The 23,510-nt window shown below is 38.9% G+C and overlaps 1 protein-coding gene across 1 annotated transcript in view; it reads right to left on the bottom strand.

The window, feature by feature from the left end:
• LOC144012625 (arf-GAP with GTPase, ANK repeat and PH domain-containing protein 3-like) overlaps window positions 1-23,510 on the bottom strand; it is a 94,719-nt gene that overhangs the window by 5,590 nt on the left and 65,619 nt on the right. The window contains exon 13 of the mRNA XM_077511731.1: window positions 10,824-10,979. Coding sequence (XP_077367857.1) covers window positions 10,824-10,979 — 156 coding nt within the window. The remainder of the gene's footprint in view (window positions 1-10,823; window positions 10,980-23,510) is intronic.

Below are 23,510 nucleotides of genomic sequence, written 5' to 3'. Positions count from 1 at the left end.
CTTTAATGGCACCTGTTTTTCGATACCCTCCCTTCTTACTTTGACCATCTCCAAACATTTTTGTTTTGTTTATTTTATTTGAACTGAGTGAAATGTCATTTTTAGCATATGTCGTGGGCCACTGAAAAATGGAGGGCGGGCCGCAAATGGCCCCCGGGCCGTAGTTTGGACACCCCTGGATTAGATGAACATGTGAGTCGGGCAGTTACGTTTTAATATGCCTCACAAAGCTTTGCCATACAAAGACAATAGATGACTGTCTTGTATTCCAGCTTTGAGAAACATGTCCACATACTCAGCTAAGTGTCTGGTTGTTATGCCCAAACAGCTTTGGTGGGTGAGTTTGGGCACAAACAGCTTTAATGTGTCTTACATTGCCTCAATTTAATAAACATAGTTTTCACACAACATTTCGCGAGTGATAATTTCTCCATTCCTCTACAGTTTTCGTGACAAATTTGCCATCGCAAGTCAAAGCCTATTTATTCGACACGTAGCACAATCCATTCACTTGAAATTAACTCTGTACTACTTGCTAATTGACAGCAATCGCCGCGGTTCGTAATCAATGGCGGCTCCCGGGCGCCGTGACGAAGCTGTTAAATGACAGACGTGTGACGGATGCTCGTAATGTAGCGCCGTGGCAGAAGCAATAATCCAATTAGCTCCACACCGACTTCAATTATCTGATTCCGTTTGTGCAATCGACTACAGGTCGCGAGAATTGATCCGGGCCTCGCTGAGCCTCTTTATTTAGAGTTACAAGAATGGTCGGCTGTCACTAGAAAGCACTAGTTGGGGGTTAGCGCACAAATATAGCCATACAGGCAGTCTGCAATCTCTTTCAAAATGCCTCTTAAAAAAAAGGTACTTTTTCAAGTTTCAAATGGCAATGAGAACAAAGTATGTGGGACAGTGCCTTTGTGCAAAATAATTCTGGAAAAGGAGGGACAGCCGTGTGACTGTTTGCAAGTCAAGGCAATAACCTGCTTTTGCTTGGCTGCACGGGCGATATTTTGTTACTGTTACAGTGCTAAAATTTGCTATGTCGACTTTGGCCACCCTTTACGTGTGGGTGCCACTTAACTCATTCACTCCCAGCCATTTTCACAGAAGCAGTCCCGTTCGCTCCCGGCTGTTTTACTGGATTTTGACTGATTTTGCAAGGCCCACAGAATATTGTGTTCAATTGCTATAAAAGCATGGGACCAAAAGAAAGAAAGATTAAAGTGTCTTCTTTCATCAGGAAAAAAGAAAGAAAGTATGTTTCTATCTGTTTCCGTTTTGCAGCAATTAGCATTAGAAGAGAGCTAAGTTTCATCAGTTTTCACAAATCTATTCAAAATTGTAAGTAATTTAGCTTTTTTTTCTAGATGGCCCTGGTTGATCTCCTTTGCTCTGCTGCCACCTGCTGGCCATTTGTGTAATAACTACCATTTCTGCAACCGTTCTTTGCAGTTGAGAGGCTGCAACAAAGCCTTCTGTATGCTCTAGCATAAAAAAAACAAAAAAACAAAAAAACGTATAAATATGTCTTTGGGACACTTAAAAAACGTATTTAAACGTTATTGGGAGCAAATGAGTTAACACGTAAAAAGGCAAAAAAATTCAACTGTCTCTACTTTCTACTTACATAATGGCACCATACATTCTATCCATACCGCAGTAATTTTTCAGTGACGTGTATAAATGGTACGATAATGGAATGGCGGTACAAAGCAATTTTCAGCATCAGCACTTGTAAGATGGTTTGAAATGTTAAACATTGCCTGTTTAGGGTAAAAAAAAAAAAGGGTTTAGATGTTCTCTGTTAGACCCTGGAATAGATTATTTCTCTGTCCATTATTCATTTATGCGTAAAATACTTCCAAATATAGAAAGATCAGAGTGTAAGAATTGTGTTCAAATTTTCCCTTCATATAATTTGCTATTTTCAGGCTCAAATGCTGTTTTACTCCTTTTTACAGCTTTAAAAAACAAAAAACAAAAAAAAACAAAAAAAAAAACAGAACAAAGCTAATTACTCTGTTGGCTGCCCAGGCAATAAATTGGAGGCATTAAAAGACTTTCATTATGGAGATTAAAAATGCAAAGGATGGCTGACTTCCTAAACTGATGAGCAGAGAAGGGAAAACACATCTAATTCGCCATGCACACGAATGCACTCTTGTAACTGTAGCCACTGAAGAAGCTTATATTTAAAGCGAGTTACACGCTTATTCCAACAATGGGGCCAATTTGGGTGTGTTCGGAGTGATTTGCCACCCGTATCTACTCAAAACATAGTAAGGGCTGACGAGGTGATATTGTTAAACCTGTTCAATATTTCCGATCACAAATTCATTTAGCTCATCCCCGGCTTCCGTGATTCTGAAATGAGACCAAAACGATAGCCAATTAGGAAAAGATTTCAAGCTGTTGCTAAACACAAGACACGATTAAAATGACAAGACGGAAAACGCAGTTTAGTTATGGCAACAAACAATTAGCTTAGCTTCTTCTATTAGTTCTCCTACTGCTCTTTCTACTTGTTTGCATTTTTCAGGAGCCAGGATGCCCCGAGGCACCGTGCTGACTCTCACAAGTCACTCTTTGTTCTTCAACCAACATCTGGTTCAGGGGACGAGACTCATGATTGTCGATGGAGCTTAAGGGTTTGAACGACTTGATTTTTTTGTAGTAATCACTCATCTGATCAATGATGTCATTGATATATTTTCAGTACAGTAGAGTTGTCCCTGAACTTTTTTATACCACCCACCTGTTTCACGTACTGATATATTTAGACGGACTGGCATACAATCAAAAACAAATGATTAAAAACACAACTCAGCATTACAGCAGGCTCCACAAGGCATTTCTCTGTTTCACTGTTTTTATTTCACTATATTATTAGAGACTTGACTTGGATATTTTGCAACTGACCTTGTTTATGGCGCTACCAGTTCCTTTGTTATATCACCACATACTTGTAGGATACACAAGCCGTACGCTGTACTGCGACAAGTGCTACAATACTAGGGGCGGGAACCAGTAATTTCGCGTTGTCGTGCAATTCCTTCACACTTAGCGAGCGCAGTGTGAAAAGGGCTTTATTGTCTTGCGACACGGTAGACGGGCGATTTGATTCATAACCCCGGGTTTTCACCGGATGCGGTTGCGGTGCGGTTGCGGTGCGGTCCGGCGACGCAAGCAATTAGATTCCATTCATTCGAATGGTGCAGTTTACACCGCTTGCGGGTGCGTTGCGTGTCGACTGCGGAAGGCCTGCGGCGTGCCGCAAGCCTTCCGCAAGGATAGCCTATTTTCTATTTTTGCCGGACGCCGCAGGGGTAGGCCTCCGGCAAATGGCAAGCTAGCACAAAACACATCGAGCGGGACAGGAAGACCGACGCAGTTTCAAAATAAATTTCCGGTTACCTTTCAGAATAAAACACTTGCCAGCTCCTATTTCGCAAGTTTTTCAGCAAAACGTGACGTGGGCGTCGCCGGGCCATGTGCTCATTCACGGTTTAGACACCAGCGAACATTGGACGAGGAGAGGTTTATATTGGAGGTGGAAAACCACAAAATAATATATGACACGGCACATCCTTTTTATAAGGACTGTAATGTATTTTGAGTTTGATGTTCGCGATTGATTGTTGTGCCCGTCTCGCTTGCCGTACTGAGCGGCAGCCGAACGCGGAAGACAGAAATAAAGAGTGGACCCGCACTGACCCGACTCTCGTTATTAATATACTTTACAAGGACAACCAAAAAAAGGATGCTGCATGGAATCTCATAGCAGAAGAAGAAGAAAAGGTTAAATCAAAAGAAGTCCACCTCTCTTTCTGCTTCTCTGTTGAGCACAGACATTCTGTATGTTTGTCGTTGTGAAATGCCACATGATCGCGCGCGCGCGGTCCCGCGAGACACGTTGGGAAGTGGGCGGCGACGGAGCTGCCGCACCGCAGCTGTGCGGAGCCGGTGTGGATTGACAAAAAAATTGACCCGTCCGGAGCACGCAGTCAAGACGCACCGCACCGCAACCGCACCGCAACCGCATCCGGTGAAAACCCGGGGTAAGTCCTCTGTACATTGACAGACTGAAGAATGAGATGCCAAAAAGATGTGATTAGCGGTTAGTCAACGTCAATCTTCAGCTCATTTTTTTTTTTTGTCTTCGCCGTGTGTGTGATCTTTCACATTTTAAAACTAGGTGAAAATGTTAACTCTTTGACCGCCAAAAACGTTTAATAACGATTAGTAAAATCACAATGTATCCCGCCATAAACGTTAAATGACGTCAACTACGTTATTTTATTATTATTATTATTTTTAATCAATGGGAAGTGCAATGTCTAAGTGCAGCGCTGTCTGGTCAATGAGTTGTGGAATCAGAAACACTCACAAACTATGGCCAGTAGATTGTATCTCTTTTCAATGGGCTGCCAGTGTATGGAATCTGATGAAATAGAATTTTTTCAAGGATGATGTGAAAGATCAAAGCCTTTGTCACATTAAATCTAATTCACAGAGCGTCACTAAACAAAAAATATTAGCGTCAAAGTCACTGTTTTGGAGAAAATGTATCTTTTCACAAAAAGGTTGTTTTCTCCTTATCTTTTCAATTTTCGCTCCATGTCACTCAAATTACCCATTTTTAAATGGTGATTACTAAAGAATGGAATAAGGTAGAAACACATTTTTTTCTAATGAAAGAATAGAATGCGATCTTTCATTTGTTTTTTTTGTATATGTAGTAAAAGCACACAATATTCTGTTTGCCTTGAAAGATGAGCTAAAATGCTCGAAATTGGCTGGCACTGCGGCATGTGGCAGTAAAAGAGTTAATAATCAGTACAATACAGTACAGTTATTCCGTCACAGTTTGACAATTACACAGCAAAGTAATTCCGCTGCATGTAAGTGTTGTTTTTTTTTTCCTTCTTCAACCAGACACACTAAATCTTAACATGAACAATGCGCCCAAAGCTTGTATCGCTGCAAGCTTTACAGGCAACCTGCAATGAGGAGCCTGCGAAGAGGCCATTAGAGCTTCTGTTATTACCTCGTGGTTGCAGGTGGCATCCTGGAACAATCACCTCGTCACATTATGCTGAGCATTAACCTGTTGACCGTGTTTATCCGCCAGCTCTCCATCAACAAGTTCCTGACAATTACAAATAAATTTAACGGCAGGAGAGAGCGGGCGACCGAAAGCCAGCCGGTGAGTGATGCGCTAAATATGATTTTCCTTAATTAACACGGCGTAATAAAAAAGGGAAGTTAAGAGCGTAATGGCTGCGCGGCGACAAAGAGGGAGCAGCGGAAGAAGATAAACATCGTCCGGCATTTACATGGATCATAAATCACTTACACAACTTGTTCTGGGAAGGAAGGAAGTTTGCATGTTAGCTGGCATATGTTCACAAGAAATGGATGGATGATATATGGCTACAATGTCTGCTGGAAGATGCACAAAAGTTAAGATAATTTGTAACTACTTATAACGACCATGTTAGTGTATGTTGGGGGTAGACCACGGAATGCTAAGAAATTCAGATTACTGTTACAGTGTGGTGGAGATTCTGGAAAATGTCAAATTTTGTCATCAAATATTAACTAAGCTCAGTGAAATCTATGGACAAGAAACACAAATAAAGAGAATTGCGCTCAAAGCATTTCAAGATCAGGCTCCTTTGTCACGCTGAAAGAAATGAGGACAGTGACAGCACCTGTGGACCAGATTAGCACCTCAGGGCGCCGTCGCGAGTCCAGCTGAGTTCTCCATTGTACGCGAGCCTCTCCGGAGACCGCTGTGACAAAACCTTACAAAGGACTTAGCAACAATCTTTAGCCTTGAGGACCTCGTCTTCTTTCCCTTTTTTTCCAAATCCATTTGTGTGAACACTTGGCGGAGACGCCGCTCGGAGGGGGCGAAAGGTGAGCTATTGTTTGGCGCCGTGGCATCGCCTCGTGTCGCACGCCGCCGCACGCGTCAGGCAGTCACTTAAAGAAGTGCTCGCCATTCCCCGTGAATTAATGAGCAGTTGGGAAGAACAGGCCAAGGCGGCGCCCATCTGTAAATGTCAGCGGCACTGCTTGCTCATTTTACACATCATTAAAGCCAATATTCCTAACCTGTATCAGAGCAATCAGGAGCAGGCCATTACTGCGACAGGGGCCCCCCGGGGGGGGAACCACGACCCAACTCAGACAGAGAGAGAGAGAGACACTGGATAGCACTCGCTATCTATCTGACACACACCTCTGCACACCAACACCAGCCAATAGTACAATAAACAAACACATGAAATCAGCGCCGCTACCGCTAATAGCTAGCGCGTTTAACAACAGAGCCCGATGAGAGCGGCGGCCAATTAAACGCGCGTCTGTGGGCAGCCCCAAATGACAATCTTGTTATTTCCTTCCCTCCGTCGGGCGCGTGGTGCGCAGGAAGTCATTACGAGAGCGCGGGCTCCGGGGACAGCTTTGGGAAATGAGAGCGAGTCGGGGAGCGACAAAAAAACCAAAGTATTGAGATAAACACCCGCCATTAGCGCAGGCAGTTAAAGCTCCATCTCCTAATCCTCAGCTGGACTCCAGAGGAGGTTAACCCTTGCTATGCTGAGGTGCAGGACATTTGCACACTTGACTAAATTGATTCTCCTTCGCACAAAAACTTTACACCAGTTGGGTGAAGTGCTGGCTGACTTCAGAACTTTTGCTGTTTTCAACTTGCTAACTACTTATTAACTTTTTAAGCCATGTACCTCCTACTAAACGAACCTTATTCTGGCTAATCAAGGCATCATCAAGCACCATTTATTTGCAGACTAGATGAGGAGGGGTAAACATCTACTGTGGAGAGAGTTCTGAGTTTCTAGAAGTTGTTGCAAATCACTTTTTTTGGGGGGAAAAATAGATGCTACAGGGGTCGTAAAAGTTGACCAAAGTTGTCGTAAAGTCCCTAAGATTGCAACACTGAGTATCCACTCGCTAGTTTGCAACTCCCTAGCTCCTCCCATGGTCACCATGGTAAAGAAAGTCGCATTATTATTCATTGTGAAAATGTATCATACGTTTCCTTTAAGCCAAATAACCACCTGTCTTTAATTGACAACTATATAATTATCTTATGTCAGACATGCGATTGTTCACAAATGGACATTAAAGAGTTCATTAGGACTGCTGATCCCATTTGAACTCTGAGCAAAACACGACACATTGTCTTACCTCGTGTTGTAAACAGGTTAGCTTCAGAAGAACATTCCGGTATAATCTTAATGGGAGTCCTACACAATGGTTGTGTATGTCTGTGACTATGTTTACATGCAGTCAATAACCCTTCAAAACCCGAATATTGCCAGTACTCTGGCTTTGAAAGGACAGGCCAACATGCGCAAGTCGAAAACCGAAACATTTGGTTATATAAACACGATTGACGTACCTCATCTGAACGGAACATTGGTTTGTATTCTGTGAACGCTCTATTCACACTTTTGAGTACAGGAACTACAATATAAGATGGCCACCACGCATGTTGCCACCCATTAGGCAAGCCTAACTTGAATACTTTGAATTCTCTTCGATGTGTTAACGTTATTTTCTGTCTTTACGGCGAAAATGCCACAGTGTGTGTATATCTAATCACTAGTGTTGTTCCGATACCATTTTTTGGCTCCTGATACCGATACCGATGCCCAGCTTTGCAGTATCGGCCGATACCGATACCATACCGATACTTAAGGTTTTTTTTCGTCAACATGAAAAAGCTGCCCTGCCATTGGTTCAGAGCATTCAAGAGCCAATAGGATCTTAGATCGGCATGCAGTGAACATGTCACATATCAGTGAATGTCGTGCACCAGCAAGACACAAGATGCAGCATCCAAAATCCTATATTAGCTTTGGAATTAATGGTATCGGCATGTTACTTGTGAGTAGTCACCGATACCACTGTTTTAATGCAGTATCGGCACCTCTGCCGATACCAGTATCGTTATCGGAACAACACTACTAATCACATATACCGTATTTTCCGGAGAATAAGTCGCTCCAGGGTATAAGTCACACTCGGCCAAAAATGCATAATTAGGTAGGAAAAAAAAACATACATAAGTCGCACTGGAATATAAATCCCATTTTTTGCAGGTACAGACATTACGTCATCTTGGAAGGAAAGTTATGACATTAAGAAAAGAATAGAGGACAGGCTGAATAAGTCTAAGATATGCTAACACGATGACGGTTCACTACTTAGAATATGATTTTCTTTTGGGGGTGATTTGTGATCAGTCGTTCTCAGTTGTCTTTGTAAGCTAGCGTTTGAGGAGTTGGAGATATCTAAGTCTAGAATAAGTCTAGAGTAAGTAGGTCTAGAATGCCCTCTTGTGGCTGTCTGTGAAATTATATACTCCTGGTATATTTTGTTCATGTGTAAGTCGCTCCGGAGTACAACAAGAGCAGCCAATCTATATAAAAAAGTGCGACGGAGTGCCGGAGGATACGGTAAGCGTGTATATAACGCTCCGGTGCGCATCCCACCGAAAATACACAAACGGAGGTAAACAAACATGGCGACGTAGCACAGAGCCACACTTTTGGAGTGAGGTGGAAACGGACTAGTTTATTAGTGTGTTGAGTGACATGAATATAATGTCTTTTAATTGACCAAACATTAGAAAGTCAAAAGTAGAAATGACGTTTATTTGTGTAATGATGTCCGTACTTCACGGCTCAGATTGGGATATATATACAGAAGTAACTCTGTCCGCACATGCATGTACGTAAACGGGCCAACCAAATGTTTTGGAATCCGTAATTCTGATCTTAACTCGAATATTGATTACCGGTACATGTAAACGTAGCGTATGTTCCACTGAGCTGCGTAACTCATTAGTTCGGTTGTTGCCGTATCTCTCCATAAGTTTTTTTTGTTTTTTTGTTATAACCGTTACTTTCACTTGGCATAAATTGTATTACGAATGACTCTGTTTTTTGCATTTTCATTGGCATTACTATGATTATGATGATCTTAATAAACAAAACTATCTTCTTCCACTATGCTGCTTAACATTCTTCCATTCAAGTGGCAGATTTTTTCAAGTCGACACACTAATGATGTTTGCTGACACCGTACATTCATCAGAGAGAACGCAACTCTTTATCGGCCATCGGTTTTCCAGCAGAGTTTATGGTGGGGTAGCTCATTGAAAGATCTCGTCAGCGGCCGCTGAGAAACGCATTATGGGCTGTCACTTGTCCCGCCGTGCGTTCTGCATCATTCTTTAAGCACATGAGAAGTTCATTACATGGCAGAGCGCAGGATATTAACCAGCGTGTCCAATGTGAGAGGAGTCGCATGGTAAACGAATGCATCGAAAGTACCGGTAATGATACTTGAGAATATTTTGAGATATTATTATTGTGTCCATTGCTATATTATCCAGCAAGGTAAAAAGTATTGGGAAACGTGTTTTCCCCGCAGCAGTTATTATACAAACTGTTCATTTGGAGCACGATCAAAAACTGCTTTTCACACAAATTCGTAAAGCGCCTATCCCACTGAGCGGCGTAGGTTTGTGAAGGCAGCAAATTTTTTTATGGTTACTAACAGTTTTGTTGTCACCAAGAATTGATTTAAAGCTTCCTTTTTGACAATAAAAACTGTTTGCATCATTTAAACTGTTAGTGAACGTCTGTGGAACGTCTTTGTGACCTTGAACAAATTTTGAACATGCTCAAAACTTTCTCATAATACGAAAAAACGTTTGTGACCATCAAAACTGTTGGCAAACATCTTTGCAACTAGTGTCGGGAATGTTACTTTATAAAAGTAATTAGTTATAGTTATTCATTACTTTCTCATAAAAGTAATTGAGTTAGTAATTACAAAAGTAATTTGTTACCAGGCAAAGTGACTATTTTCACTATTTTTTTTAATTGTCTTACTGTATATCAAATAATTTGGATTTTATTAAAAAAAAAATATTATTGTTATTATATTTTTTTTATACATGGACTTCAAATTATGTTTAGGCTACCTCTAAAAGGCAACATTTAGGCTACTCGACTATTGTCTTTATTATATTTTGTAGAATGGCCCCTGAATGACAAGTGAGAATGAGGAGTAAACCTGCACATCCATTTTTGGAGGTAGTATCAGAGCCAATTTAAAACTGCATGTAAAAGGTGGAATTTTCCGGACTATTTTTTTGTGAAAAAGGCTACAGTTGACAGCGACATCACCACGTTGAATATAAACACATTGGCAACTTAGTGATGATGATGATGACTCTGGCCTCTGTGGTCAAGAGAGTCATACAAATCTTAAATAGCAGCTGTCAAGAGGCGAGTATTTTTTTTTTTCATGTCTAATGATTATAAATGCTAAGCATCATTTAGGAGGCGTCAACTCCATTGTTGTCGTTTTTTCCAGCGTATCCATCTTGTTGATTGATCACGCCGCTCGCCTGACATCAGTTTTATGGCCTCTGAGATGCGTCTGAGTGTTTCCACAATGCCATCCAATTAGAGCGCTCCATTCATCATTTGTGCGGCGGGATCGTTATTAATTGGGTGAAGAGTCGGGCTGACAATCCCCCGCCGAGACAGGCTGCGGCTTCTGGACGGGGCAGTACGCACCATGGCAACCCAACTTTGAGGATGTAATGGCAGCGCGCCTCCATGCACTTTTATGGGCAACCATTCAGCTACATTTTAAATCAATTAGCAGCAACCGAACTCCAGCTTGCAGTTTTGTCATCATTTTGACAACACCAATCATAAACGTATCATCAATTTGTAAATATCTTGTGTCTCTCTTATCTTTCCTACCTTCATTTCCTGCGGATAGACCGTCAGGCTTGGTGATGCCCGTGCTCTTTTTCCGTCTGTGTTTCTTGCGGTTGGCGTGTGGCGAGGGCGGCGGCTCGAGCTTGGGACTCGTGGCGCTGCCCGCACTGCAACTGGCCGGGTCGCTCATTCCGTTGGCTGGGGGGAAAAAATAGATAAAGCTTTAATTAACAGGCCAGAGGGCTCAGTTATAATAGTGAGTCGTATAAATGTATTAACTCTTCATCATAGATACAACATTGCATTATTACATTCAGTCATTATCAACCTTTTGAGTTTGATATGAGAAATAACAGAAAAATTGTGGCAAATAGGCGAGATATTCAAACGCAGTGGTTTGAAGTACAAATGCTCCTAATGACGTACAATTTGGATGACCATATTTTTAACGGCTGGAAAAAAAAAATTCTCTGACAGTTAATGTTATAACATTTTATGTGTCTGGTGTTAATTATTGCGTTTATGGAATAACCGTTTCTTCTTGTATGGCAATATATATTTATATTAATGATCTGCAGCATGCCGACAGTTTATGCTCATGAAAGAATCATTCTTAATTTTGATTGAATAGGAAATGAGGTTTTGTAAGGATAACCTAATTCAACAAGCATCGACTCTGGTGCAACTATCTAGTTATTAGGTATGTTAGCATACTATGTAACCTTTATTTAAAAAGTTTGCGAACAAATGCAGCTTATATTGGCACTACTCACAACCAACATAAACAAAATGATTAGCAAGAAAGATGCAATAAATGTAAATGGTTGTCAATTGTTTGAACGTATGTTCTCAACTGTATACTATGGTGTTTATTTTAGCCGCCATTTTTAAATTTTGTGTCAGTTTAGTCCAGTTTCAATCACACTTGTTAAGTTTTATTATAGTTAGTCACCCTCATCCCGTTTTTATTTACTCGACTATATATTAAATATATATTTACTCGACTAATAGCATTTTAGTCTTTATTTTAGTACAAGAAACCATAATTTTATTCGTCTAGTTTTAGTCAACAAAAAATGTTAACATCTTAGTGTAATTTTAGTCAGAACAATCATATTACCCCTGTATTTCTTTTGTAAGCAGATAATGTTGAACATTTCAGATCTCAAACTATTTCACGTAAAATGTTCTCTCATCTTTTTGATGAAAAACAACTTCACACACAATTACAGTATATCATCAAGTGGCTACTATGTACTAGTAAATTAGCCAGCATTAGTTAGTGGTTGGATTAACATTATTGTTGGATGGTTATAGCCAGTCGATTAATGTTACATTATAACGATAAACTTACTTTTTTTTTTTTTTTTTTTTTAACTTATCACCATGAATCCACCTCCTGTCTGTCCCATGTTTGTGCATGTTGCACTCACTCGCTGCAGATTTGAAGGGGGTGTGTCACTCTATGTCACATGACAGTGTCACAGTGACAGATTAGCAGAGACCTGATTTTACAAAATCAGATAATTTTGTTCATGAACTAAAATGTCCATAGATTTTAGTCCAGTTTTTATTAAGCGAAGTACATTTTTGTCTCATCTTCATTAATCGACGAAAATGCATACTGGTTTAGTCCCAGTTATTGTTTATTAATTAGGGTTTTAGTCGAGCCTAGTCTAGTTTTAGTCCGGTGAAAAAGGTGTGTGAACGAAAATATTTTTCTTTAGTTTTCATTGACGAAATTAACACTAGTATACGATAATCATTGTTATTAAAAAAAAAAAAAAAAAAAAAAAAAAGTACAATATAGAGAGATTAGAAGTTTGACACTGACAGGTTTTAATTACTGTTACAAAGTCAGAAATAGCGGTACAGTATGTGTAAGTGTCAACAGCGACAGTGTAGGCTAATGTTAGCATTTCTGTGTATCTCAAATGTCCAACCTGGTATCCCAATAAGTGACAAGTTGTGGTTTATGTCAACCATAAGAAGGACTACCTGACTGGGAGTACCTTTCAATGGAAATTTACCACAGCAGGTTGCTACTTGATAGATAATGGTAGGTACAATCTGCACAAGTGCCAAGCTAAAGCATGACAACACGCTAGGCTAATGTTAGCATTTCTATTTGTGTACAGTCTTCCCTCGCTATAACGCGGTTCACTTTTCGCGGTCTCGCTGTATCGCGGATTTTTTTTTAAGTGCAATTTTGCATAATTTTTTTTACAGTAATATGCCCATTTTATAAAATTTATGAAGGTTTGAACATTGTCAAAGTTTGAACAAGAGAGAAATGTGAGAACATGTAAAAGCCTAAATGAGAAAAGTGTATAAATTGTGCGGTCGGGGATTTTAGAGCCTTAAAACATTTATAAGAATTGTAAAACATAAAGCTAACTACTTCGCAGATTTCATTTATTGCGGGTATTTTTTGGAACCTAACCCCAGCGGAAAACGAGGGAACACTGTATCTCAAATGTTCAATCTGGTAATGAGTGACAAGTAGTGGTTTATGTCAACCATATTATACACATACACATTAAAAAAAAAAAAAAAAAAAAAACGTTTAATGGAAAATTACCACAATAGGTTGCCACTTGATCGCTAATAATGTCCATTTGGTAGGTACAATCTGCACAAGCGCCAAGCTAAAGCATAACAACACGCTAGGCTAATGTTAGCATTTCTATTTGTGTATCTCAAATGTTCAATCTGGTAATGAGTGACAAGTAGTGGTTTAGGTCAACCACATGATACATATATATATATATATATATATATATATATATATATATATATATATATACAAAACAAACACAAAACCTTTTGATGGGAATTAACGGGTTGCTATATGTTAGCTAATAATGTCATTCGTCTTTAGACTTGATGGCGCAACATGTGGTTCCTTTATCCAAGGTTATTGTGAACATGCTGTTCCGCTTAATGTTTAGCAGAAGTGTATAGAACACATTGCTACTATATACACAGTTTTACTCATAACAAGGCATTGCTAGCAAGTAGAGCCATGAAGGTACACCATGTAGTGGAAAAGGGGCATCATGAACCCTCTCAGTGTTTGTTGGACTCCATTGTAACTGTTTGTAGCTTTTCCAGGGCTAGTAAAACCACGGAAACAAAAAGTACCACCCAAGTAATAAGACATTGTAGCCCTCAAGGTTCAGTAATACGACCTAACAACACGGACTGGGTTCATCATCTGTTGCCAAGGAAACAATTCAGAACTTCCAAGAGTCAATAAAGCTCAGACAACATATTGAGTCACTTGTTTGCTTCCTAAATTGTTCAATTATTTGAACGCGTTAGCCTGACAAAAGCTCATATGCATGAGATACGTGTATAAAAGCCGACAGGAAACGGTTACTTCACTAACTGTGTTGTTGCTTTCCGCGGAGTGAACAACAGGTACGGGGGCCATCAGTGGACAAATGGACACTTCAGTTAGCCTCCGGCAAAACTATATGACTGTCTGAGAGTGACGGTCGGGGGGGGGGGGGGGGGGGGGGGGGGGGCGCAAAGAGGCAGCTTTGTTTCTTGTAAGTGATTTTATAAATGTGATATTAACCTGTGCTACCGTTGGGCAAAGGGATAAGAGGGATGGGACAATGGGAGGGGGTTGTCAGCTCGCCATCCGTCTGATTTCCTGACATTTGACATCACTTTCCCTTCTTCTTCCCCCTCCGGATGCCATTATGAAGCTGGGAGAGGAGGTTGGTGTGGTAGGGTGGGCGGAGGGAGACGGGCCTGAGGGGAGCAGGGAAGGAAGGACGGTGGGAGGGAGGGCCGGTCGGTAGATGGGCCCCATATTGCTCTGCTCTTACCACCCTGTGTGGCGCTGGCAGCCTCCTCTATTGTCTCCCATCAAAAGCTCATTGTAGTGTGGCAAACTCCATTCATTTCCCTGAGCGCCGTCCCAGCCCCCGGGGGCGGAGTGCAGGAGGACAAGAAGGCTTCGGGATTATTGCTGTTGTCGTTGCCAGTTGCACATGCCGTAATGTGCGGCGCGGCGCCATTAGCCAGTGTACAACATTAGGCCTAATTCAGTCATTACCTTTAGGGAGATGGGGCTGTATTGGAGGAGTGGGATGGGCTCAGCGGGGGATTGAAGATGCTAACGTCGAGGAATGGGAGCGTGATGGCGGTGGTGGGGGAAACTTGAGCTGAGAAGGCCCGCGGATTGTTTGGAAGTGGGGAAAGTGTTGGAGACAACACCTGAGACATTTAAGGTGAGGAGATTGGATTTTAGTAACATTGGGCTACAGTTTTTGTTCGGGATGTAACGATAAGGGCAATATCGTCATATCATGATATTAAAACCGCCACAATATCGTGGTCATCATGTTCACGATATTTAAAAGCAACACAACTGTTCAAAAACAGATGGATTTCCATTTGTGCAGTTGTAGCACCCTCTGGTGGATACTTTTTTTTAGTGCAATTTAATTTTCATTAGGGATGTTTTGGCCCTTCTATGTTTAAAATCGATGCTAATCGTCAGATGATTGTTGTAATACGCTTGCGAAGCGAGTCAATATGTGGAGGAACTCAATGTTGGCTAGCATTAGCATGCAAGTTCCTCAATATTTTTATATATCTTATATTTACATATTTTGATATATAATATTTATATTTTTATCATATTTTTCATTGCTGTTATGTATGCCTGTTTGTCTTGTTTAATAAATGATTGAAAGCACATTGGAGACTGTTGCTATCTTTTCTTTTCACTTGACTCGAGCAGTAGTGGACAGTTGTGCTAGAACATTAACATATCCTTGGGATATGTACACTTATGAGCATAATTGTAAATATACAAAAGCTAAACAATACATGCCTAAATGATAAAATAATGCTATTGAGTCATCACCAAAATTCACATGCACATCTCAAATCATGTCAACTTCAACCTCTGAAAATAAAACAATTGCCACAGTATTTTGGATTTTATGGGCATTTTAAGTCTTTTTCTCACCATATGTTTACACAAACTATATTTGAAGCTCGCTTATAAATTACAAAAACAACAAAACAAACAAACTCCTAAATTGGGGCATTCTTAGTAGATATAGCATGAAAATAATGTATCCCCTTTGGTCGTCGCCAACACTTGTCACTGAAACTAACCAATTACACCTCAAATCTATAAAGGTTATCACAACGTTTCAGCCTGAGAAGCGATTAAAAAAGGGGACGTTGCATCACATTAATAAACATAGCTGCGCCGCTGGTGTCGACTTGAATGGCAGCACGCAGCCACACATGTAGCACATCCTGGTCCAGGCGTCTGTTTCAATTTCCCTGCTCGCCTACAACAGCCCCCCTGAGACGAGTCATTAGCTGGCTCAGACAGCTGGGGGCACGGGGGTCCTCCGTATGCCTCCCCCCCCCCACTCACCAACAACCTCCCACCCTCGGCTTCCTCCTCCCTCTCGATGCTAACGTCTGTCCCGCCATCCCCGCGCCGTATGGCGGGGCTGCGAGATTGGAAGTGCGACCCGCCTGCGACGTGACAGCCAGCATTTGTTTAATGTCGCTTGAGGTTAAAGGGGAGGGCGACGCCTCGAGGGGGGTTCTCTTACAGAGAGGCATGAACACCTCTAATTATCAATTTCTGGCCCTAATGTTGTGGAAAATGACCCCTGGGTCTGCTCATCCTCTACCTGAAACAAAGATGGAGATACGCCTCTCCTTCTAACTCAAGGTTGGGCAACCGATTGCCCTGAGCCGTATACAGCCCGTGACAGCATTTGATTCGGCTTGGCAAGCCCCGCCCTAATGCTGACTGACCAATCACAGCACAGCACGATAGTTTGCGAAGATAGTTATCAGTTAAAGATCTGTGCCTTAGTTCTTGGTTTACAACAGTTTATTCCGAAAATTTTAAAAATCAATGTGTAAAAAAAAAGTACATATATGTATATATATATATATATATATATATATATATATATATATATATATATATATATATATATATATATATATATATATATATTAGGGGTGTGAATTGCCTAGTACCTGACGATTCGATTCGTATCACGATTCACAGGTCACGATTCGATTCGATACCGATTAATCCCGATACGAATTTATAAGTCGATTGTTGCGATTTTTTTTCATTCAAATTTAGAAAATACTAATCAGTAAGCTTGTAGAGTGTAAGATTTATATGAAAATGTATTATTTATTTATCTGAAATTTCAGTCTTATAGAGGTTGTAATCTGTTTCATGTTTGAACAGCATTAAAATAAAATATTAAGGCTTAATGTTCCGTTCATATAACATTCTTCCATGCTCAAGGTGTGAATCCTAACCCGAAGTCAGACGTTTTGTTGAATATTTTTCCATTAAAAATGGAAGTTTAAAAATCGATTCACACACAAAAAAAAAAAAAAAAAAAAAAAAAAAAAAAAAAAAAAAAAAAAAAAAAAAGGCAATGATGATATGAATGAATGAACAATTCTGAGCTCTTAAAATAAATAAATAAAATAAAAAAATAAAAAATTAAAATAAAAAAAAAATAAAAAAATAAAAAAACGATTTTTTTTTTATTGAATCGATTCGAGAATCGCGCGATGTAGTATCGCGATATATCGCCGAATCGATTTTTTAACACCCCTAATATATATATATATATATATATATATATATATATATATATATATATATATATATATATATATATATATATGGTTAACATTGCGTTAGTGGTCTATGAGTTAAGTAGTAAAAATCCAGCTCTTATTATCAACATCAAAAGGCGGCCATTTTGACACTTGCTGTCGAGTGAAATTGACATCACAGTTGCTCAGGTCTCAGGCAACGACCAATCACAGCTATGCAATGGACATGTGAGCTGTGATTGGTCGGTGCCTGAGACCTGAGCATCTGTGATGTCAATCAAGCAATCAAACTTTATTTATATCGTATCTTTCATACGTTAAAATGCAAATCAAGGTGCTAAACAATTAAAACCATAATACAATAAGGAAATAAAACAAAACACACCCATCCCCTACACACATACAAAAAAAAAAAAAGCCGGGGCACAGAGAAACCATGTGAGGAAAGGCAACCAAGAAACACTGGAGCTACAAACTAAAAGACACAAAATAAAAACAGTTAAATGCTAAAAGAAAACAGAATAAAAGGCAAAAACAAGTCTAAAAGACAATATGATAAAAGGAACTGGGAATGAAGAAAAGAAAAGTGGTTAAAAGAGATCCTTTAAATATCAACAGCATGTGACAAAATGGCGGCCCCCTGAGAACAGCTGGATTTTGCTTCATAACTCATATTCCACAAATGTAATATTAATCAGAATGTCATGTTTACACTAGTGAGGTCACATATAACATATTGGCAAGAAATATTTGAAGGTTGACTTCCCCTTTAAGAAGCGATGGTAAACAACAATATATATTTTCTATAAAATCTCCCCTTCTGACTTTTCAACAACTGCGGGATCCTATCGCAAATCCGTAAGTGGAGACGTAATTTCATTGTTATTCAAGAGGCTGCGTGCGACGAACGCTGTGATTTCCGCCGGGCCCCTTGACACGGCAGCCCTGCCTGTCCTCAATCAAACGGCTGCAATTAATGGCAAAAATTAGAAACAATCACCGCCTCCCCCTTATTATCCTCAATTAGAGTGTGCTAATCAAGGCCTGATCGCGCTCCGCTGCTCTCTCCAAACTAAATGTCAAACTTCATTACGGCCCGCCGTCGAAATCAAACCCCCCGAACATGCCATCACCTTCACATCGGGAGGCCCGTTGCGCAAAACACGCTGCTGCGAGGGAAAAAAAAAAAAAAAAAAAAAAAAGAGGCTGTGCATCAATTTTGGAGCTTAATATTTCTGTATGGTATAGGTACAACTGTGTGGGAGGCACAATTGAAAATTAATCTTAGTATTTTAGATGTCTGAAAAACTATATTTTGGGTCCAATTTGATTTTAATCAGGTTTAAATAAACAATAAAGAGCTGAGTTGAGAGGAGTTTTTTTTTTTTTTTTAAAGTGGTATCGACCACCCCTAAAGATTAAATAACCATCCCTTTATTAGCAACACAGCGGGGAATTTTTGCATTATAACAAGTATGATTAAGAAAAACATTATTGTATTGCAAAGGGAAATTTGTGCCAATCACTCTTTGTAATTTTTCTAATGTATGCATTATAATGGCTAATACCGTCTACAGGCCATTACACATCCAGTTAACGATCTTGATCTAAAAAATAAACATAAAGCAACATTACTTAATCATTTGACTTAAAAAAAAAAAAAAAAAAAGCTTTTAAATCATGGGGATGGTATATTGGCTCATAACAAGCAGAATAGCATGTTCTAATCTCTGATGGATTATCCCTGACCAATCACAGCTCACCTGTATTCTGAAGCTAGTACCTGATTGGTTGTTACCTGAGCTGCGCAACTGTGACGTCATCGTCAGTCGACAGCAAGCGACAAAATGGCCGCCCCCTGAGATGGATAAAAACGGCTGGATTTTGCTGCTTAACTCGTATTTCACAAACTAGTGGGGGCTTTTACAACATATTGCTGGAAGGAATTTTTTGGGGGGTTGACTTCCCTTTGAAGAGCACATCGTTTTGATCTAAGACAAGCAAACAAAACTTTCTTCTCATTTAAAACTGGAGCGCAAGGAATGCTTGAAATAGATGATGGTTTTCTGACGGAATCACTTGTTTATAGAAAATTGATAAATGAATTATTTAGTTCATTAAAGATGGTAAAATGACATCATTTTATAGACCGTGAATAACATTTAACCAAAATCACTGTCCTTAAAAAAAATATTTAAAAAAATGTAATACCGTAATTTGACGTAAATTCTTTTAAATTTAATATTTAAGTCATTTTATTAATTCGCTTTTGCAACGTTACACAAAAAATTGTGTCAGTTTATAAAATGAAACAAATAACCATGTGACTGACTGGCATGTTGCATGACAATAGAGTTTAAGAAAGACACAAATTTGTTCACAGAAAGTTGTCTCTGTCAAGACATTTGGATTTGTTTAAAAAAGTACACTAAAGTACTCACTGTGAAGAAGACATCAGTTTAAATATCGTGTTTTAGTGATGGTACAAAAAGAAACTATTTTCTCATTTAAAAAACAACAGTTTATGTCTTGAGTAGTTTTATCGTGGATTTATTACCTGACCAATGTATCGATAATCGCGGCATCCTCATATCGTGAGCTTTGTATCGCATATCGTATCGTATCGTGAGGTACCCAGAGGTTCCCAAATCATACCCTAAAACATCTTAAAAAGACTAATAACCACCTAATTAATTTAACTCCCCCGTCGTCAGTGAATATTCATATTCTAAGACTTTTTCCAAATTCTAACAGTTGAACATTGTGAACAAAGTGGGCAATGCTCAGCCACATTAGCAAACCTTGAGGAACTTTAGACTGTCTGCGAGCTTCAAACGTGGCCCCTTGCTTTTAATTTACCACCAAAGATTGAAGTGCAAGGAGGAGCGCGGCGTCTAAACAAGCATGCGGCGCATTAAGAATGGCTGCCCTCATGAGTGCCAGCATAAAAAAATAAAAAATAAAAATTGGGCCTGGATTTAATCAAAAAAATCGGCGCTCAATATTCAAGAGCTGTTGCGAGGTGTGCGTCCGCCTTGGCACAATAGCTTTACAAATGAGCACATTCTCTAAATAATATGGAAATGGTTACGTGGGCTAAGAGACGGATTCATTCGGGGCCCAATCATCAATCTGATGCTCTTTTTGCATCCCGCCGTTGTCGTCCCCTTTTGCGTTTAACCTGCAACCTTCGCCAAGGATAATGGAGCGACGGGGCTTCATTTAGGTCCACGACGGGAGCGAACACCCGTCACTGCGGAACACCCTCCCATTGATTGCTGAACAGGTGATGGAAGACTGGCGACGCATTTCAATCATCTTTTCTGAGAGTTTCTGTTCCACAATATTTGCTACAAATGCATGATCTCATCACAGATGGCTGCAAATGTTGCTTCAATAGCCGAAAAACTCACAAATTTGTGTTTCCTTGTGAAAACTGATCTATTTTTGGGGTCGCGGACTTGACTTATGGATAAAATAACAATGTTGACCCGTTTAAAAATATTAAGACCAATGTAAAAAAAATAAAAAAAATAAAATAGAAACTGTATAATTATGTAAGTTCCTTTTGGATCAAACTATTCAAATCAATTTATATATTGGCGATATTGGCTAATACAACATGTATATCGCAAAGACATATGAAATTTTATGCTTTTATCTGAATTTGAGTCAGCCACTAACTAAACTGTACCACCATCCAATAGTTGAACATTATCGAGAGGTCATTACATTTAATTAACTAAGATTATATTGAGTAGGGGTGTGCTCAAAAAATCGATACGGCAATATATCGTTGCGGGCCTCACTACAATACACGTGTATCGATACGCAGGCGTCAGAATCGATATTGCTCGTGAACTTTAAATAGACAGTTAACGTTTGCCTTTGCAGCTTGCATTGTACCTAAAAAATAAAAACCAGCAGCATCTTTGAAGTTAATTGCCTTCAATTAATGCAAAAATAGCTCACCAGTGATTGGACACTGTGTCTTGCTAAAAAAAATGAAAGCAGAGGAAGAATATCAACATTTATTTACTTATAAACTTAACATAGCATGTGTCTTAATGTACCAATTTTCGTATGTTTTGTTTAAAAAAACGAAATACAATGTGTTACATGAAAAAAAAAAAACTTTTTATTTCCCCAAATATTTCAAAATAAGCACATTTTAGAGCTGTAATTTTAATACTTTGATATTTTTGCTCATATCGGCTTATGCCTATTAAATTTTTTTCCCGGTGTGTCTGTGAAAACTACTCCTTGCTCTGCACTGCATACATATTTAGACCAGGCATGCCGCTTGGTGGTAAACCAGAAGAGCTGCTAACAAAAACATTTTTGTCATCCAGCATAATAAACATATCCTTTAGGTATACATATGACTGTTATTATAAAATGCAAGTAAATGAATGTGAAATATCGGGATACGTATCGCCTTGAAGATCAAGTATTGGGATACATATGTATCGCGATACGTATTGTATCATGAGGTGGGCGGCAATACCCAGCCCTAATATTGAGTTTGCTTATTTTGCTGCATGAAAAACTGTAATTCTTTCATTAGGTAATAAAAATTTAATTTCTTTACACGTTAAATAATAACGCAATAATATCGCTATATTCAGCAACCTTATCGCATATCGCATAATTTTCCAATATCGTGCCAGCCCTAATATATATATATATATATATATATATATATATATATATATATATATATATATATATATATATATATATATATATATATATATATATATATATATATAGCGGCGGCACGGTGGTCGAGTGTTTAGCGCCGGTCTCCTCCCACATTCCAAAGACATGCATGGCAGGTTAATTGGGCGCTCCGAATTGTCCCTAGGTGTGCGTGTGAGTGTGGATGGTTGTTTGTCTCTGTGTGCCCTGCGATTGGCTGGCAACCAGTCCAGGGTGTCCCCCGCCTACTGCCCAGAGCCAGCTGAGATAGGCGCCAGCACCCCCCGTGACCCTTGTGAGGAATAAGCGGTCAAGAAAATGGATGGATGTATATATATATATATATATATATATATATATATATGTATATATATATATATATATATATATATATATATATATATATATATATATATATATATATATATATATTATTATTATTATTTTAATTTATGTTGGCAAAAACTTGGGGTTGGAGTGCAGCATGTGCACAGTGCAGATTTTTTTTTGGTAACAAGAAAATGTTTCAATGTAAAAAAAACAAAAAAAAAACAATTACAAAATATTCAGACAAAATTCTTTGAAACACTAGAATTATGCAAGTTCCTTTTGGATGAATTTTTAAAAAGGTGCAAATGTATATATTTAAACAAATCATAAATTAGTATTAATATATATATATATATATATATATATTTTTACGATTATGCAGATTTTATAATCGTGGAGTGTAATATTTGAAATTGTAATTTTGAATTTCGATTAATTGCACAGCCCTATTACTATGTGATAAATTTATCCACTGACACCAGTTTGAACAATGGACACGGAAATGGGTGAACATGTTGAGAATGGACGTGGGTCCAAAATTGAACAGAAAGTCACCCAGTTCGATTCAGAGCCGCCATTTTGAGTGGTGTTACATACATTCGAAATGGACACGTTTGACAGTTTGAATTTAATCTTATTTAATAGGAATAAGTGTTTTTAAAAATAAAAGGAAGACAAAGTTGTATTTCTTCTTCTTTTTTTCTTCTTCTTTTTTTTTTTTTTTTTTTTGCTGATCCAAAAAAATGATCTGATCCGAACCGTATTTATTTATTTATTTATTTATTTATTTATTTATGTATTTATTTATTTATTTTTTTTATCCATTGCACCAAGTGATTAATACTTAGTGAAATGAATAAAAATGTGTGTTGTAAAAAAACTGCATCAATATAAATAAATTAAAAATGGATCATTAATCGTTTCATAATCGAACCGTGAGTTGTCCAAAGATACCCCTAGTTTTTGAGTGGTCAGGTGTTCAACCCTGAAAGTACACAAATTTTCACCAAAATATACATACTTGGAATGATTCATGACATTTTCAAGTCATGTTTC

The sequence above is a fragment of the Festucalex cinctus genome, chromosome 1 (genome assembly GCF_051991245.1).
Source record: "Festucalex cinctus isolate MCC-2025b chromosome 1, RoL_Fcin_1.0, whole genome shotgun sequence".
Taxonomy (NCBI): Eukaryota; Metazoa; Chordata; class Actinopteri; order Syngnathiformes; family Syngnathidae; genus Festucalex; species Festucalex cinctus.
The sequence above is the reverse complement of the archived record's forward strand: the minus strand, read 5'-3'. Positions and strand labels throughout refer to the sequence as shown.